This window comes from Chamaea fasciata, unplaced genomic scaffold (assembly GCF_029207755.1).
Source record: "Chamaea fasciata isolate MVZ Bird 193981 ecotype frontalis unplaced genomic scaffold, bChaFas1.0.hap1 SCAF_9, whole genome shotgun sequence".
Classification (NCBI taxonomy): Eukaryota; Metazoa; Chordata; class Aves; order Passeriformes; family Sylviidae; genus Chamaea; species Chamaea fasciata.
The window spans coordinates 253,105-272,070 of NW_027094094.1; the positions used below are offsets into that span (position 1 = coordinate 253,105).

General features: G+C 39.7%; 1 protein-coding gene across 1 annotated transcript in view; it reads left to right on the forward strand.

The window, feature by feature from the left end:
- CFAP46 (cilia and flagella associated protein 46) overlaps window positions 1-18,966 on the forward strand; it is a 71,851-nt gene that overhangs the window by 49,009 nt on the left and 3,876 nt on the right. Inside the window, exons 41-56 of the mRNA XM_066190675.1 lie at window positions 104-292; window positions 994-1,128; window positions 2,014-2,193; window positions 3,194-3,361; window positions 4,192-4,289; window positions 4,973-5,052; window positions 5,467-5,618; window positions 10,640-10,761; window positions 11,133-11,209; window positions 12,134-12,298; window positions 13,336-13,412; window positions 13,970-14,030; window positions 14,123-14,158; window positions 15,284-15,386; window positions 16,583-16,695; window positions 18,808-18,889. Coding sequence (XP_066046772.1) covers window positions 104-292; window positions 994-1,128; window positions 2,014-2,193; window positions 3,194-3,361; window positions 4,192-4,289; window positions 4,973-5,052; window positions 5,467-5,618; window positions 10,640-10,761; window positions 11,133-11,209; window positions 12,134-12,298; window positions 13,336-13,412; window positions 13,970-14,030; window positions 14,123-14,158; window positions 15,284-15,386; window positions 16,583-16,695; window positions 18,808-18,889 — 1,838 coding nt within the window. The remainder of the gene's footprint in view (window positions 1-103; window positions 293-993; window positions 1,129-2,013; window positions 2,194-3,193; window positions 3,362-4,191; window positions 4,290-4,972; window positions 5,053-5,466; window positions 5,619-10,639; window positions 10,762-11,132; window positions 11,210-12,133; window positions 12,299-13,335; window positions 13,413-13,969; window positions 14,031-14,122; window positions 14,159-15,283; window positions 15,387-16,582; window positions 16,696-18,807; window positions 18,890-18,966) is intronic.

The window sequence follows — 18,966 nt, forward strand, 5'->3', positions numbered from 1 at the left end:
TGTATTATTTGTATGTGAATATATATGTGTTACATTTCTTTAAATACATTTTTCTGTGTGTGGGGATATATGAGCAAATAAATATCAATATGTATTTTCCCAGGATTGGAAGTGTATGAAACGCACCACGGCTCATATTGCACTGGCTCAGTTAATACACATACAGAATCTTTGTGAAGGCTGTCCCAACATCAAATCCAAGTGCCTGTGTCTAACTGGAAAAACCCTTCATTTACTTGCCATTAATGCAGATCCTGTATGTTCAGAGGTTTACTGGAAGCCAAATGTCATGGTATGCATTATTTTCTTCAGTTAAATTTATTTTTCTGTGTAAAGTTTATCTGTTCTAATATTTTTTCTATATACATTGGTATAATGGTTGTTCTTTATGTAGAGCTAGGTTTTATATACTGCATGCAAGCCATAATAAAAATGGATGGCAAAATGAATAATTTCAAAACCATGCTTCTGCCTACATGCTAATTTTTTATTTGTTTGTGAGCTATACTATTTACAGTGTTTTTAAAAGAGAGAGAAAACTTCCTTGCATGCCTTAAAGAGTGAGTAAGGTATGGTCTCTGAAGCCATGCAATCAAGAAGGATTGAGTTGTCGGTTAAAAGCTTGGGTTTGTAAGTTCCTTTTGTGTTGTAGTAAGAACTCCATGTGAAAAAGGAGAGTTGATGGAGGCATTATAAAGTCAGTGATGAATGAAAGTTTTCAGAAGAAATGAGTGGAGGACAATTATGAGAAAGTCAAAATCTTAGAGGTTGTATGGGGGATTTTTTAGTTTATGGCGATCTTATTGCCTTCATAACATACTAAGAAATTTTCATGGTTGATGGTATTGCTAAATCTCTCACCATGAAGGAATTAAGGTAGTGATTTCTTTTAAGATGAATTCCGTTTCCACATAAACTTTCACAAAAGAAATGAAGCCTGCCCTACTTAATTGAGTGATTAATTGTTCCTCTTTTTTGTACTGTGCTGGGTAGGAAGATGCTAAATCAGACATCAGAAAATCTTCGCTGACTTCAGCAGAATGCAGTGAACGGGACATGACAAAGAGCAGTTTATCAACTAATAAATGTCATAATGATATGTATAGGAGGAAAATACAGGAATTAAAGGTATATTACTTTGTGAGCTTGCATTAGAATTTGAGTACTTTCTTTTTATGGAATAATAGTCAGCTTATCAGTTCTGTTTAAACTGATAATGGAAATGTAACAAAAGCTTTATCTTAAAAAAGGTAAAAATCTACAAAACACAACAAACAACTTTCCATCACTCTCTGCTGTGCAGCTCTGTCCTGGTTCTCAGTAGATTGCGTGGGAACTCCTGAATGAGCTTCCCCAGTTGCTCCCAGAAAGAAATAATTTCTCCTTCAGTGGTTTCCCACTGACTGAGCATTTAGCAGCCAGGACTAGATGAGCAAGCAGTTTCCTTCTGCCTCACAGACTTTTTAAGGGAGCATAACGTTTTGCAGACTGGGAACAAAGAAAGAAATTACTTCTGTCACAAAACATAGTGAAATTCGGTGAGCTGATCTCTATTAATTACTGCAGTTGAAAACACACTAGGAATTGGGAACGTACAGTTGGTGTGGCTAGGAAAATCAATAAATACCTGAGGGAAGAGATTTGTGGGTTAATTTGGACTAAATATGGTTAACTGCCTACAGAAACAATTGTATTGATCCTTGGTTCTGAACTGCTCATATTGCCTGGAATTCAAAGGCTGTGCTGCTGAGTACACATTTTATATTAAAAAAAAAATTCTGTGTTAAGCCAAACATTTTTTAATGTTGTATATTAGGTGCTGGTGTCTGCTAAAAAATTAATCAGCATTTGCATATTTTGATCATACATTAACTGCCTGAAAAAGAAAATGCATTAAAACTACTCATTAAAAAACAATGTTTATATTCTCTAACATGCTGTAATTGGTGTATGTATAACAAATACTTAATATTGGCCAATTTTAATATAAAGCTTTTTATTTTTATCATCTAGACACAACAAAGGATGGCACAGAAGTATCTTTCTCAGTCCAGTGAGGCTTTGCTACAGTCTATGGCTATTGCATTCACTCATAATGTTACTGATGTGCTGGCTCTTGCTAGTTTGGAAATGGCTGAATGCTTTCAACAGTTGGATCCAATTTCAACTAGCCAGTTTTTGGCACTTCATCAGGTAAGGAAACTAATGTTTGTGCTGCTTTTCGGTGGGAGGATGTTTGAAGTTGCATCAACTAAACTGTATTTGCATAATCTGAAATCTGGTCGCACAGAACACTTGTAGGGTTCTGTGTAAGAACCAGTGTGTAATATAGATCATTGATTATATGACATATTTGCTAAGTTCAGAATATTTGATCAGTGGTTTTTTTAACAATTCTATTATCTGTTGTGTTTGACCTGACATTTTCATTGATGACTGCATACATGAAAAAATTTTAAGGAATAAATTATATTGTCACTAGCAAAGATAAGACATTGCCACAAAATACAGTTTCATCCCTCCCTGACAAATAATTTTGAAAATGCTTCTCTGGATTTATTCAATCATTGTTTTGAAGTGGATAATTCAGTTTACATTCAGTTGGATTGATCCCTGCACAGCATGGTCCATAGATGGCTGGAGGGTGCATTCATGTGAATATGTGCCTCCATCAAAGAGAAGATGCAGAATGGTTGTTGGGCTTATATTCCCTGCATCAGGAACAAATAACCCATAGTTCTAGTTCAAAGGAGATGATTAGTGTGTTTGCTGGAAGAGAGGTTCATACAGTCTTACCCATTATTTTGCTCTTTGTAGAAGTCTGTTGTGTGATATGATGGGTGTCCATTAAAGCACAGAAACAGAAAAGACTTAGCTTATGTGAATGACTGAGCTAAGAATATAGTATTTGCCATTCCATGTGGACCTTAGATGATTAAATGCAGGAATCTTGATGATAAATGTAGACAACTAAGTCAATTCCGGATATTTGTATTTAAGAAATCTTCCTTAGTTTTTGTCAGACTGTTTACATTAACCTGTAAGAATGAACAGCAGTCTTCTACTAGTTCATCTCACCTTTCAAGTAGGAGAACTTCTCTTCAACATAGACATATGTTATAAAAAGCATAGTGTATGCATTTATTTGTTTTAGTTTTGTGAAGGAAAATAAATAGGTGTAACAATTTTACAGAGTTGTTCAGTGTCTATGATGATGAAGAGTATCCTTCTAACTGCTACATCCGACACCAGCAGCTCTCAGCTGGCAGCATTGCTGCATCTTCAGAATCAGTTACAGCAAAACAGAAACACAAGTGATCTTCTAAAATGTGTGGAACAGCAACTGACTGCTAATTCCATGGTAACTTTCTGAGCTACTTGTTATGGGTTTTTATATGTGTTGTATAAATGCACACAGAGACATGTATGCGTGTGTGTACAGGACGTGGGTTGGTGGCGGGTTGGCAGTGCTGAGGGAGCAGTTGGACTCGATGGTCTCCGAGGGCTTTTCCAACCTGAACAGTTCTGAGATTCCAAGAGCCACCCCTGCACCTTCCCCTGCTACCAAAATCCTGCCACGTAAACCAAATACAATTTTATATGGCACTCGTTGGTGAAGTATCTCTAGTAAATTTTTTTTCAAAAATAAATGTTACTATTAATTATGCTACTAGTTTCCTTTGCTAATACTCTGCTAGTATTTGATAGCATTTTAACTTAAGAAATTGTGTAGTGGCTATAAAACTCATGTTGTTATGGAGAGTGGACTAAGATACAGTATTTGTAATTTGTTTTAAATAGTATTTGTATGTTCCTCTGCACTGCACAAAGCATGATCATGGAATGGTTGAGATTAGAAAAAAATCTCTGAAGGTCATCTTGTAAACCCTGCTGAAGCAAGGCTTCCTAGAGCTTGTTGTCCATGACCAGGTCCAAGTGGCTCCTGAACTACCTCCAAGAATGGAGGGTCCACAGCCTCCTCGGACAACTTGTGCCAGTGCTTGCGTCCCCCACAGGGAAGCAGCTTTTCCTGTTGTTTGGACAGAGCCGACTGTCCTGGCACATCTGCTGAGTGTTTGGGCCTTTAAGTATGTTCTTTCCTAGAATTACTATCAATTTTCTAATGAAAGAACTGAGAATGGGGTTTATTAAAGTCTATGAAAATAATTGTACTTTTGAACTACTGTACAGGCGTGGAGAAACCTCTGTATTCCTGTGGAACATTTTAATATAGTGGATGAATTGCCGTCCAGTTTCTACATAGTTATTCTCCAGCATTCAGAAGACAGGTATAAAATTTCATCATTTTGATTTAGCACTGTTTGTTACAAATATAATCTTTTTTTACCTGGTTGAATATTGCCTTTCACTTCTAATTTTGATGGACTTGAATTTTAGGATAATGAACTAACTAATATATAAATAAAACTGCCTGCAGCTCAGTTTTATGTTTTCTGTTCTTTCAATTTCCCTAATTATCTCTTAAATCTCAAGGGTCACTTGAAAGATTTCAGACCGTTCTTGATGTCTTTTCTAAGTTATGTTAAGAGTTTCCTGCTTTTATTGCTTATGCTCTTGAAAATGTTAGAAGGGGTCATACTTAGCTTTATAATGCCACCAATTACCTGATTATTGCAGCCTAGTTAGCTGCAATAAACTAGCTCGTAAATTGAGCTACAGCAACTGACTATGAGAGCACTCACCAATTTTTGAAGTCTTTAAGACTTGTCATGGAACAAGTAGAAATCTACCTAATTGGTTATACAGTAATAAAAGAATTGACTTTACCACTCTCAGTTCCAGCTCGAATTGGCAGGATTTTGCACCCAAGGTGGGAGTAGTTACTGCGTCATGAGAGTATCTGTGAGCACGTTAAATTAGAGGGCAGTAATAACTCATCTAATAAATTTGAGTCATATAAACAAGGCTAGACAGTCAAATAATCTATTCAGCACTTTTCTGCTGTCCACAGGTCGCAGTTGTACAGTTCATTGATTGAGATGCCCAAAGTGAGTACTGCGCAGCAGAAAGGAAAACTCACTCAGCGGATGGGTAAGTACCTCTTAAGGGATAAAAATCATTGCATTGATGTTATGAGAAGGCTCATATCTTTCACGGTTGAAGTTAGTAAAATTTTAAAATACTTTTTCAAATAATTTTAACTCTTCTTAGTTACCAAGAAACATAAATTCATAAATACATGTTTCATTATCAAATGTCATGTATCTAGTCACAATTTACATAATTTCTGTTTATATTTGAAGGCTGGAGTTGTTATAAATAATAATAGAGGTTTTTTCCTTGTACATTTCTGTATATGTTTTGTGTTTATTTCTATCTATCCATCTAGATTTTACTTTCAAAGAATACCATGGCTAGAAACTGACAATGTTTGTACAATCATTTGTTCAAGTACAAATATGTCTCAAAAAGACTCTTAAGAGGGTGTTATCCTTCTTTTAATAGTGCAGGCAAAAGTTTCTCGATTTCCTGTAAATCCTGATATGTTTCGTGTTTTGTTGGAAAAAATGAGTCTTTTCAAGCAGCGAAAGATGAAGAATCATCTTAAACAAACTGTTATTCAGAACTTGCAAGAGCGTGTCTCCAAAACAGTTGTGGTAATATATTTTATTACATTATAATTAAAATTGGGTGAAAAACATGTACTAAAAATATGATAGACCTTCTTTATGCAGAATTTTTCAGTTCATTCCAAGTGTGGCATCCCTATTCTTCACAGTTGCTGCATACTTTGTACTCTGCTTCAAAATTTGATCTTACTGTGCTATTGTTGCTGTAATTGTTTTTCAGGAGCTTTGAAATGTTCAGGAGTTTATCAGAATTGAAATGATGCAGTGGAGATCAGTTTACTTGAAAATGTGCCTTATTTCAGAGATTTGCATTTGCATATGTACACTGCCTTTCATACCACATGAAAGTCCCTGCTGTTCAAAAAACAAGATCATAGACTGTAATCCTTTAATTAAAATAAAACTACCTTAGACAGAGATTTATTACTGATTTCCAACCCAGAAAAGTTTTCTATTGGGGCATACAATATCTTCTGCAGTGTAGCTCTTTATTTGGGTGCAGTTGATCCAAGTCAGTTAGTCACAAAGTTTTGCTTCAAGGACACATTTTGTTGAAGTCTAAGTTTGTAGAACAGTCTTAAATTCTAGATGATAAGTTTTCTGTAACTGTAACTGCAGGGAGGCTTGTTTCTGTAAAAACATTATCATAGTCAGTGAGCACAAGTTGTGTAACATGTGGGTACTGGAAAAACCTACAACTTTCACACTGGTTATCTCCAGGGTGACAAAGTTTTCTACATGAAATGTACAAGTCTAAATCCTAGCATTTTACTTTTAATTTTGGTTTCATTACATAAAACTTAGGTTTTTCAATTCCAGAGAAAATTCACTGTTAAATATAGCATTAACAAAAGTTGGTACAGGCCTAGTTTCATTATTAATATAAATGTAAAAAAAATACAGATAATATTGAACTTTCTGTACAAGTTTTCATTGTTTTAATTACTCTAATTTAACCGTCTTGGTTTAAGACAATTTTGAGAGATGGACACGGTAAAATGAGTTAACATCTCCTTGTAGCTTTAACCAATCCCTTTCCACCAGAAGGAGAAACAAGTATGAGCAGATATAAATGAAAAAATAACAGTTTAAAAAATGAAAGAGCAGTAGGCAGAAGTAGCAGTAATATTCATTAGTGGCTGAAATCTCCTGGACTCCCTGGGAACAAAGAGAAGCTCACACTGGTGGAGTGACCCCTTCCCCAGCATGGGAACGGAGGGAGGGAAGGTGACATCAATGTCCCAGCAGCTCTGCCAGCAAAGGCAGCTGGCACACCCTGGCCACTGGCACTCTCTGGCCACTGGCACACCCTGGCCACTGGCACACCCTGGCCACTGGCACACTCTGGCCATTGGCACACTCTGGCCATTGGCACACCCTGGCCATTGGCACACCCTGGCTATTGACACACTCTCTCCACTGGCACACTCTGGCCACTGGCACACCCTGGCCACTGGCACACTCTGGCCACTGGCACACTCTGGCCACTGGCACTCTCTGGCCACTGGCACACTCTGGCCACTGGCACACTCTGGCCACTGGCACACTCTGGCCATTGGCACACTCTGGCCATTGGCACACCCTGGCCACTGGCACTCTCTGGCCACTGGCACACTCTGGCCACTGGCACACTCTGGCCATTGGCACACTCTGGCCATTGGCACACCCTGGCCATTGGCACACCCTGGCTATTGGCACACTCTCTCCACTGGCACACTCTGGCCATTGGCACACCCTGGCCACTGGCACACCCTGGCCACTGGCACACCCTGGCCATTGGCACACTCTGGCCACTGGCACACTCTGGCCATTGGCACACCCTGGCCATTGGCACACTCTGGCCACTGGCACACACTGGCCACTGGCACTCTCTGGCCACTGGCACTCTCTGGCCACTGGCACACTCTGGCCATTGGCACACTCTGGCCACTGGCACTCTCTGGCCACTGGCACACTCTGGCTGTTGGCACTCTCTGGCCACTGGCACTCTCTGGCCACTGGCACACTCTGGCCATTGGCACACTCTGGCCACTGGCACTCTCTGGCCACTGGCGCACTCTGGCCACTGGCACACTCTGGCCACTGGCACACTCTGGCCATTGGCACACTCTGGCCATTGGCACACCCTGGCCATTGGCACACCCTGGCTATTGGCACACTCTGGCTGTTGGCACACCCTGGCCACTGGCACACCCTGGCCACTGGCACCCCTGGCCACTGGCACACCCTGGCCACTGGCACACTTTGGCCACTGGCACACTCTGGCCACTGGCACACTCTGGCCACTGGCACACCCTGGCCACTGGCACACTCTGGCCATTGGCACACTCTGGCCATTGGCACACCCTGGCCCCTGGCACACTCTGGCCACTGGCACACCCTGGCCACTGGCACACCCTGGCCACTGGCACACTTTGGCCACTGGCACACTCTGGCCACTGGCACACTTTGGCCACTGGCACACCCTGGCCACTGGCACACTTTGGCCACTGGCACACCCTGGCCACTGGCACACCCTGGCCACTGGCACACTCTGGCTGTTGGCACACTCTGGCCACTGGCACACTCTGGCCACTGGCACACCCTGGCCACTGGCGCACTTTGGCCACTGGCACACTCTGGCCACTGGCACACTCTGGCCACTGGCACACCCTGGCCACTGGCACACTTTGGCCATTGGCACACCCTGGCTGTTGGCACACCCTGGCCACTGGCACACCCTGGCCACTGGCACACCCTGGCCACTGGCACACTTTGGCCATTGGCACACCCTGGCTGTTGGCACACTCTGGCCACTGGCACACCCTGGCCACTGGCACACTTTGGCCACTGGCACACCCTGGCCACTGGCACACCCTGGCCACTGGCACACTCTGGCTGTTGGCACACTCTGGCCACTGGCACACTCTGGCCACTGGCACACCCTGGCCACTGGCGCACTTTGGCCACTGGCACACTCTGGCCACTGGCACACTCTGGCCACTGGCACACCCTGGCCACTGGCACACTTTGGCCATTGGCACACCCTGGCTGTTGGCACACCCTGGCCACTGGCACACCCTGGCCACTGGCACACCCTGGCCACTGGCACACTTTGGCCATTGGCACACCCTGGCTGTTGGCACACCCTGGCCACTGGCACACCCTGGCCACTGGCACACCCTGGCCACTGGCACACTTTGGCCATTGGCACACCCTGGCTGTTGGCACACTCTGGCCACTGGCACACCCTGGCCACTGGCACACCCTGGCCACTGGCACACTCTGGCCATTGGCACACCCTGGCCACTGGCACACTTTGGCCACTGGCACACTCTGGCCACTGGCACACTCTGGCCACTGGCACACCCTGGCCACTGGCACACTCTGGCCATTGGCACACCCTGGCCAGTGGCACACTTTGGCCACTGGCACACCCTGGCCACTGGCACACTCTGGCCACTGACACACCCTGGCCACTGGCACACTTTGGCCACTGGCACACTTTGGCCATTGGCACACCCTGGCCACTGGCACACTCTGGCCATTGGCACACCCTGGCCACTGGCACACCCTGGCCACTGGCACACCCTGGCCACTGGCACACCCTGGCCATTTGCCCACCCTGGCCATTGGCACACTTTGGCCATTTTCCCACCCTGGCCATTGGCACCTTGTCGTGGGCTGGAATTGGGGCTTGGCCTTCCTCTCAAGCGAAGCTGGCCCGGCAGCTGGCTGGGGAAACTTGGTGCCTTGTGACTGGGCGCTGCTTGCGGGCCAGGGTGACCACACAGAGCAGGGTCTCTCTGCTCCTCTTGCTTTGATGCTGGCTGCAGACAGGCACCCGTGGAATTTGCCCTGTGGATGTCCAGGACTGAAATGCAACCTCTCCGGAAAAAAAAACAAAAAACCCACTCAGAGCAAGCCCCTGGAGAAACACAAAAGAAAACCCGAAATGGGAGCCTCCACCTGCACTGCCTCAGCTCTGTGGCAGAAGCCAAGAGGCAAGAGAGAGGCGAGAGGCCAGAGAGCTCGGCTTGGGCAAATAACTTTTACAAAGGACTGGCACTGCCCTGCCCCATGGTTCTGGTTCGGTTTCAGGCCCTTAAAAAACAGTGACAGTTTTGGGTACAAATTGACACAGGATACAGTAAAACAGCTTGGGTTACCCTGGGCATTGACAGATCTGATTCTTGAGTTTTAATTCTGTTTTATTCATCATCTTAGCATCTTTCTGTTATAATACTGAGTATTGTGGTTGATCGAAGTGTTGATGATCACTTTCTCTGGCCCATGGCCAGCCTTTGTTGTACTGGCAAGTTTGTAAAGATTGCTGTATTGGGTAAGGAAAAAAAAAAGGTGGTAAGATAGTGTCAAGTTGAACAGGGAAAAAACCAAACGCCTTAGGTTTTTAAAAAGCAGATGCAATAAATTCCCAGAACTTATGCATGCACCCTGAAATGAGCCACACAAGCCTTGGATGAGGAGTTCATTCATTAGTACCAGCACTCTTCACCATTTGTCGTGTTAGTGGATTTGTGTCCATGTAGGTTGGATTTTACACACCTCAGTTTTCAGCATCTTTCTCTCCTACATGATTCTATGTTCCCCTTATTTAGTTTATTCATTCTGATTAGTTTTTTCCCTAAACTGGCTCCACTGATCTCTCCGTATGCTTTCATTTGCTTCGTCTATGTTCATCATACAGTTTCTGCTCACTTCTCAGTTATCCTTATGCAATTTCTTCTCATTATTTGAAGAAAAAAATTGTAATTTTTCTGCTGCAGTTTTCTGCCATTCTCCATTGAAATTGCTGAAGAATATTAATTGTTTAAATAAGTATTGACACCTTCTAGTAAGTCTTACATTGGAGTATTTTGCAAAATGCTGGTAGAAAATTGAAATAAAATAGTTTTGAAACTGACTTCTGTATATTTTCTGTTTTATAATCTTTCACATTATTTTATTTAGTCTCTGATTTAACATATTACAATTTTTTAATATATAATGGTATTTAACAAGGATGGAGATTTAAAATATTCTAATTTTTATTTCTATGTGTGTGATAGACTCCAGCAGAGAAAGTAGATGATAGCAAGCTTGATTTGACATCAGATTTCTCTGAAATAATAGAAATTATGGAAGATTATCTGAAACCAGTGCTGTCACAGTTTGATTTTTCTGCCATCAGGTAAGATATACTGACTTTGATAATCATTTGCGAAAACAGAACTGTGGCTCAAGTCTCTCAGATAAAGGAATGGTTTTAGGATACCCTGTTGGAAGAATGTTTCATGTCTTGAAAGTGAGTATATTCAGGATGTGTCAGACTAAGAGACTGAGCAATATGGTAGACTGATGGCATTTCTGACAAGCACTGTTCTCCAGCTGAAGTCATACTTAAGTTGAAGCTCAAGATGCAACATTATAACTAAAGTGTTTGAAGATGGGATTTCTAAAGGAGAGGAACTCCAGAGGGAGCGTGTCCTTTGTGTAAAATTTCACTGAAACTGAAGCAGAAATTGAAGCTGGTAACATTTTCCATGAATTTCCTCTTCTCAGAGAATCCCAGTGTTCAGCAGCTGAAACGGGAAAAAAGAAAGTGAAAGATAAGAACACCAAACAAGTTGGAATGCAGGGTATGTGCTTCCTAGAGTAGTGTGTGCATGTGTGTGTATGGACAGATACCAAAATCCAGTAATTTCAACTTTAATTTTATTTAAAACAAGGAGAGGACAAAGGCTTTAGCATCCTTTTTCTTGGTTTTATTTTCTGAATCAAGTCAAACATTTCAGAATACTTTCAAAGACAAATGTAGATGCTGGAGCAATGCTTCTGCATTTATTTAGAGTCTTCCAAACCGTACAGTCTGTAGACATCTAAATGAAATGTCTTTATCACAAACTAGTTTTTCAAGAGAAAAGCTAAAATAAAGAACTTTCTTAAGTCAGTAGATCTCTCTGTTTTATCTTTTCTTTTGCTTTAACTTTATGGACTCTGAGGTTGTTAGCTGGCATAGAAGCCTAATGCTACAGGATGTCTCTGAACACATCTCAAGAGTAGTTCTGCAAAAACTGGAGAAATTGTCTCCCACGCATCTGCTCTTTCTCTGTAGAACAGAAATATTGCCATAATAATGTTTAGTATTTTTTCCTAGATAACAGAAACAAAATTTTTCTGCAGAACAACACAGTATTGGATAAGAGTTCCTTTAAAACTCTGTTCTGTTCAGCCAATCACTGCTGTGGCAGTTTTGCCTTTCCGAACATTGTTTTCCTGAATGGATTGCATATACCTGGACGTGGACCTGGGATGGCTGGTTATTAATATGGGGATGTTTTTCACTCTGGAGAGTTGGTGCTAACAAGTGCATAGAAGTTTGAGAACGTTTTTTAAGAGTAATCATATAAAAAGAAATATTTTTTCTTAATGCACTTAGTCCACAGTACAATGAAGTTCATGTGCCATACAATGGATAAAACTTAGGTTTTTACATCTAACTGCAATTGTTTATATACAAACTGAGAAGTAAATCTCAATCATATTCTTTCACATCTCTTTAGATACAGCTGTGGATTTAGGATTGTATATGGTATTACTAGGGGACACATTATTTATGGAATTGCCTTTGGAAGCCCTGAGTATATTTCAAGAGGAAGGAATATGTTCAGTTTCCAGAGACTTTTCTCTGCAGTTTCTCTACAATCGACTGCATTGGACTGAGTCAGGTACTATTAGATAAATGTTTTTTTCCTTTAGCATAATGATGCATAAAAAGATACTTAAAAATTTAAATATGAATCAAGGTGTATATTTTACTGGAAGACAAGCACATGCAATAGCTTTCCAGTATTTTGGGTGGACTAGATAGTGCAGTAGACGTATTTCAGAAATGTACAGGCTGATTATAGATGCACTGGTAGCTAATTTAAAATAACCTTGACATAATAAAGAATTATGTAAAACTCAGTGGAATCTAAAATTCAAAGCTAAACTTCTAAACTTCAAAGCTATTTTCAGCTGCAATGAAAAAAAAAAGTAGGAAATTTACACTTCTGTAGTTTTTCTTTACCATTACTATAAGTCTTTGCTTAAAATACCAAATGTAAAATCTTACTCTGAAATACTTTCCTCTCAGTTCTTGTGCTACACCTGGGCAAAACCAAATCCCCACAGGCTTTAAGAACTTTTCCCTACTGCTGACACTTACACCCTACATAAACTCTTTAGGAAAATGAGGTTTAAGGTAGTTGGACAGTTGGTAAACTTCTCCGTATGACATCTTAAAACTCATTTCTTAGATCTAGAAGTGAGTGATAGGTGCAGGCAGTAGGTCATTTTTGTATGAATCGAAGATACCTTCTATTAATAAAGTTAAAAATTTTAAGCTGCATTTTTCTCATATGTAGAGAGAACCACATAAAATTTTTGAAATTAGTTGGTCCAAGATAAAAAATAGACCTAGTGTAGAAAATCTCACTCTGTACCGTGGAAGTATGCTGTTCTAGAGACACATCTCCTCCTTGTTTTCCACTTTAAAGCCTTTATTTTTAGGCAAGAGGGTTTCGGTAATACCCTTACCTTGCTCTGTTTTGAAATGAATTTTTATTTTTTTTATTTCAGTCTGTTGTTATTATTTTTATTATTACTACTAGTAGTACTATTATGAATACTACTTCATCATATTAAGTATGCACAGTCCTTCAAGGACATTTATTTGCTAAAACAGCCATTATATTAATTTTTTTTCTTTTCATTTTCACAGAAACTGAATTTAAAAAAAAAGTTGATGTGTCTAAAGAAAAAACCACAAAAAGTCATCAGAAAAAGAATGTCCAGAAGGTGAACTTCACAAATTTTTTGTAAATAACCAGAGAACTTGCGTAGAAAAGTGTGAAAGTGGATTGCATAGAAGCTCACTATGTGTGCTAGAATTCTGAAGTGGAATTAATGTCCTGTTAGTCCATAAGCATTTTGCTTCCTGTTGATTTTGCAAGGAGTTTTTCTTTGAAAAATCACTCTTTATAAATGGGACATATTTAATAACCCGCAAAGGAAGTTGCTTAAAGTTACTGAAAATAATTTCTGCAACAAAATATTTTATTTTATATAGTGAATGGACATGTTTTTATAGATTTGTATTTATATTTGCATATGTATCCATATATGTGCCCACACGTGTATATATGTGTAATATATGTATATGCATCGTAGCTAATGCAGAATAATTTATTAATTTCCACCGACAATTGAGTACCATGCTGCTTTTAAACCCAGATTCAAAACTTCATTAGTTGTTTGACGTGTCTTTCTCTTAGTTTGACACAAAGAATGCAATACTGTTAGTACTTAATTGAAACTTTAACACGTAACCGAATATGTATTCTTTTTAATTGTAGGCGCCAATTAATCGTGATCTCGGTTCTAATTGCTTGCCTGTTGATACACGTAATTTGAAATGTATCCTTTCACAACCTATTGGCTAAGTGTATCAGCGAAATTTCCTTCTTTTGTTGTTTGAATATCATTGTTTTTGATTAACTGTTTATCAGATATTGTGGACCCCTATAATGAAGGGAGAGAAGCAGGTAATGTATATTAAATAATATTTTATTCATGATCTTCCCATGGAATTTAGAATTGTTTTGTACCAAAAAATGAAGTCATGATATCAATATGTTGGCAAAAAAGCATTCCTTTTCATCAGAACAGCACAGCTTATCACCTGTAAATGGTACATCTGTGAAACCGTGTAGCAGTTAATGGAGGTTTTTTAGTTAGATCACAGAAAAACAAACTGGTTTGGGTTGGAAGGGACCTACAGGTTCATCTCATTCCACCCCCTGCCACAGGTAGGGATATCTTCCACTGTCCCAGGCTGCTCCAAGCCTCATCCAGCCTGGCCTTGGGCACTGCCAGGGATCCAGGGGCAGCCACAGCTGTGCCAGGGCCTGCCCGCCCTGCCAGGGAAGAATTTCTTCCTGACCTAAACCAACTATGTTTCAGTGAGAAGCCCTTCACCCTTGTCCTGTCACTACATGCTCTTGTAAACAGTCTCTCTCCATCTGTCTTGTTGGCTCCCTTCAGGTGCTGAAATAAAGTCTAAACACAATGGAAAAGAGGCTACAGAACAATCAGTACCGTAACAGAATGTGTCTCCATGTGTTTGCAGCTGTCCTGCACAGCAGATCAATATAAAACAGTTTATGTGCTCAGTATCTGACTCTAGAGTGTATCTTCTAACTGATACTAACATGAAAATGTAGTCAAAAGGAGAAAATTGTCTATCATTCAATTTTTATCATTAAATCTCTTGGAGAGAAGAGGTGATTTTGAGCCACCTTTTCTGAAATCAGGACTCTGGAAACTCAGTTTATCCACCCGCTTAAGTCCTCTCTCAGCCTCTGCAACAGAACCGTATGAGCAGCACTGGTTTTTCAATTCTTTACCCTTTTTTCAGGGTATTTGAATTTTTTCTTTGTGTCCTTAACCTATAAAAGACACCTTTCCAATAGGCATCCTAATTTTACTCTGAAAATGCTACAATTATTTTTATTTTAGAAGCCAGACTTAGGTTTCAAAAAACATGAAATCTAATGATGATCTAAACCCCTCTAAATATGATAGTGCCATTTTAAAGTTACTGAAATTGAGATTGGCCAAGGTAGTCTGTGGTATGTTACGTTCATAATGATGAAATTCTGTTGTTACAGAAGCTCCAAGTCCTTCCCAAAAAATACAGAAAATACTAGAAAAATACCATGACCGATTTACACTGCAGTGGGAAGGTGTCATTGGCAATATGTGTGCTCCAAGGTTTGTAATATTCTGTCTGCTTTCTTGTTTAGTCCATATTTCTTATTTAAAATTGTGCCTGTTTTCAGAGACTTTGTTCATAAAATAGGGTCACATTTTGCTGATCTTATAAACACATAGCAAACCATTGTTGTTGTATCAGACACAGATCTAGGTTTGTTGACAGAATCTTATAGGGATCTGAAATAAAGTGCTGCAAAGTGATTTAGCCAGGTTGGTTTTGTCAGAGATTATTATTTGTGTAAATAATGTAATTTTTATAGAAAGTCTTCTGGTGCAGTCTTTGATGAATACACCTATGTGAGCATAAGTGTAAATAAATAAAGTATGGCTTCGCTCATAATTGTTTGTAAATCCTAGTGGTAAAACTAAAGCATCTCCATGCACCTTCAGCCGACTGTAAATGGGAGTGCAGATTTCAGAAGCAGAGTAGCGAAGGTACATCACACAGTTTCCAATTCCAAACATTGATCCTGAAGCTGATACTGTGTTTGGAGTCTACCCATAAACACACTTTGTTCTCTGTAGAAATGCTTTACTTTTAAGATCATATCCATAGAAGAATAAAAGGGATCTCAAGAGGTCAAACAGTGACAAGCCCTATCATACATGGCCATCACTGCTTCCTAACTGCTAGTTTAGCTGTCAGTCCTTTGGAATTTTCTCTCCTTAGCTAATACCACTGAGCAGGTGCTCTAGTGTTTTTTCATAACAATTGCAAAGATCATTGTTACCAAATTGCAGGTTTTGCCTCCAGCTAGCCTGATTATCCACATCTCTTTTCAAAAACTAATTGCTCATGTCCTGGTGGGTATATACACAACTACTTCCTTTGAATGTTAACAAAGATTGTATTTTCAAGCAGTACAGTACATACAGCAATGATTTTTTTAAACTTTGTTTTTTCACTGAGAGGCCGATATTTATCTAAAAATCCACCATGCCTCTTGCTCACTATGAGATGTTACTGAGTATTCATTTTAATACAAGGGCACAGTATTAATAATCCTTATGAGCTATTACACTTCTCACAGAATTCTGCAGCCATGTTTCTCTTCTTGCTTTGCATGGTGACTTCTGTTATGATTATTTCTGGAGTAAATAACACGGAAGTGTTTGCTCGGGATAATTTCTGAGAAGTATTCTTATAAAACAGTAGCATGAAAGTAACTTCCTTTCTTTCTTCTTCCTTTCAGCCAAGCTGAATGGGAGCGGTTGCTGACGAACTGTAGTGCATTTCTGTTCTATGGGATGGAGAGATTCATGTCTCATGTGTTGCTTAATTGGTTGGTTGCTATGAACATCCCAAGTAAGATAACCAAATTGAGAAGTATTTTTAAATACTCCAGCTTTTATTCCTAGATATGTCATACTGTATCATTATCACTGTATTGATGTTGGCAATTAAGGGCTTTTTTCTAGGTCCAGGGTTTTTAGTCAGAAAACTTTTGTATTATGTAGGTGTTATTCTGTTGCACAGCTTTCTTGTTAATCCTCACAAATAAGCTTAGTCTTCCTTCACTTCCATGTGTTGAAATTTCTTAGGTTTCAAAAATCAAGTCATCATCTAATTGTTTTCTTTGGAATTTAGTATTTGGTTGCAAGGTATTTTTTAATGGTAAGAACAACCTCTGCAGTGCCACTTCAAAACTTGTAAGACTCTTGCTTACTTGCTGAGACAAACAAGAATTGTCCAACAAGGCTGAGTTAATGCTGAAGGATTACTCTGGTATTACAGAGCATTTGTAGACTCTGTGAAGGCATTTTTCTATGTTTCTTCACAACTAGTTAGTCTTTCTGTTGTAGCATAAAGTTTAGAGTTAGGACTAGTTTTTCGGATTCACAATCTTCCTTTCTCCTGTTTTCCTTGCACATCTGGAAGAAGCTTGATTTCAGAGTTGTGCTGAATTTGTCAGGGTAGCTGTCTTGTGTTGACACGTGAAAGTGAGAAAGAGAGTACACGTCAGATTGTGAAGCCCTGTAGAGCAACAGGAAGCTTCTTCATGAAGCTTTGATTTTAAAAGTGATTTAAAAATCTTTATGTAAATATTACAAGAAATAAGAAAGTATGTTTCCTATATACATGGATCATGTCTGAAGATGATGTTTCAGATATCCAAACACCAGATATTTACAGGTCTGGCAATTTTTGGAAAGTTACTAAACCTTGCCCTTTGTCCTGCTCTTAAAATATGCCAGGATTAATTCTGTCTGAGATTTCTGAAAGCTCTAACCTAGACCAAATATTATTAAGTATTCAGTTTGGTCATTTACATGGTAAAATAAAATATATCATTGCTAAATCTGAGCATGAGACCAGGCTGCACTGGTTTAGCAAATCGTGAAATGCAAGATTATGACATAAATTAACCTTGTTTTATGTGGGGTATAATTTGGGAAAATCTAGTGGAAGATATACTTCAGGGAAAATAATCAGTTAATAATTGATCAGTTAAGGTATGACGGCTTTAGGGGCAGAGTTGCAGAACAGACCCAAGAGATGGATCAAAAATTAAACAATGTACCCTTGCTAGTGTTAAAAAAGCCCCAAGGTCTGTATGGGGGTAGCTGGACAGGAGTGTCACGTGACAGCTGTGTGAAATAATTTTCTACTCTACGTAGTATTCCAAAGGTCTCAACTGGAGAAAAATACTGACCACATAGATTAAGTTACTGCTGGAGAACGTTGGGAGTGGTCAGAAGGCTGTCCCACAGCTTGTGTGCTTAGATTTATTAATAAATATCTGCATTGATACGTTTATATGCATTTAAAACATACTCTCAGAGGAAAGACTGACATATTGAGAGGAGACATGATAAAAGTTTTAAGTGTGTCAAAGACTTTCCAGACAGCAAAGTAATCTACTTCTCATCTACTTGGGTTGGGAGAATAACTAACAGATTGAAGCTACAGCAAACCAAACAGTAGGGAAAACCTTTTAATTCTGAGAGTATTCTGAGTTATTTCACTGGAGACCTTTAAGGAAAAAATGGCATGTTAGGAGTGTAACTTGGTTGTGAGTTGTGGAGAGGAGTTGTTGTATAAAAAAATGTCAATACCTGCATACCATAAACTCCTCCAAGAGTTCATCACTACAGAGTTGGGTGATACAGGTCATTAATTGGCTGTAATAAGATGGTATGTGGACTTCATTACCAATTAGGCTAATGTGGCAGAGGAAAAACCCCCTGCAAAACATTATGGAAAAGTGTAGCAAAATGTCATGAAATAATGCTAGGATGACTTTATTAGTGTACATTTACATAATACTTGACAACTGCAGCTGAAATATCTTGATTTTATACTGGTGGTTTAGACTATGTTCAAGAAAGTAATTAGCTTACAAAAGACCTAATTTACTTTAGTTATTATGCTGGGTGTTATTATTAGTGCAAATGCCATTGCTGTATTTTTTTCCAGAATGCCGTTTGGTGGTTCTTCTGGATCTGGTACGATCACAGCAAAGTTACCAGAGAATTACAAACTCCGATATCCACAAAAGGTAGGTAAAGTCGATTTCAGTAAAGTCCACAATAAGGCAGATTATTTCAAAGCAAAGTTAAAATTTTGAGTTATGAA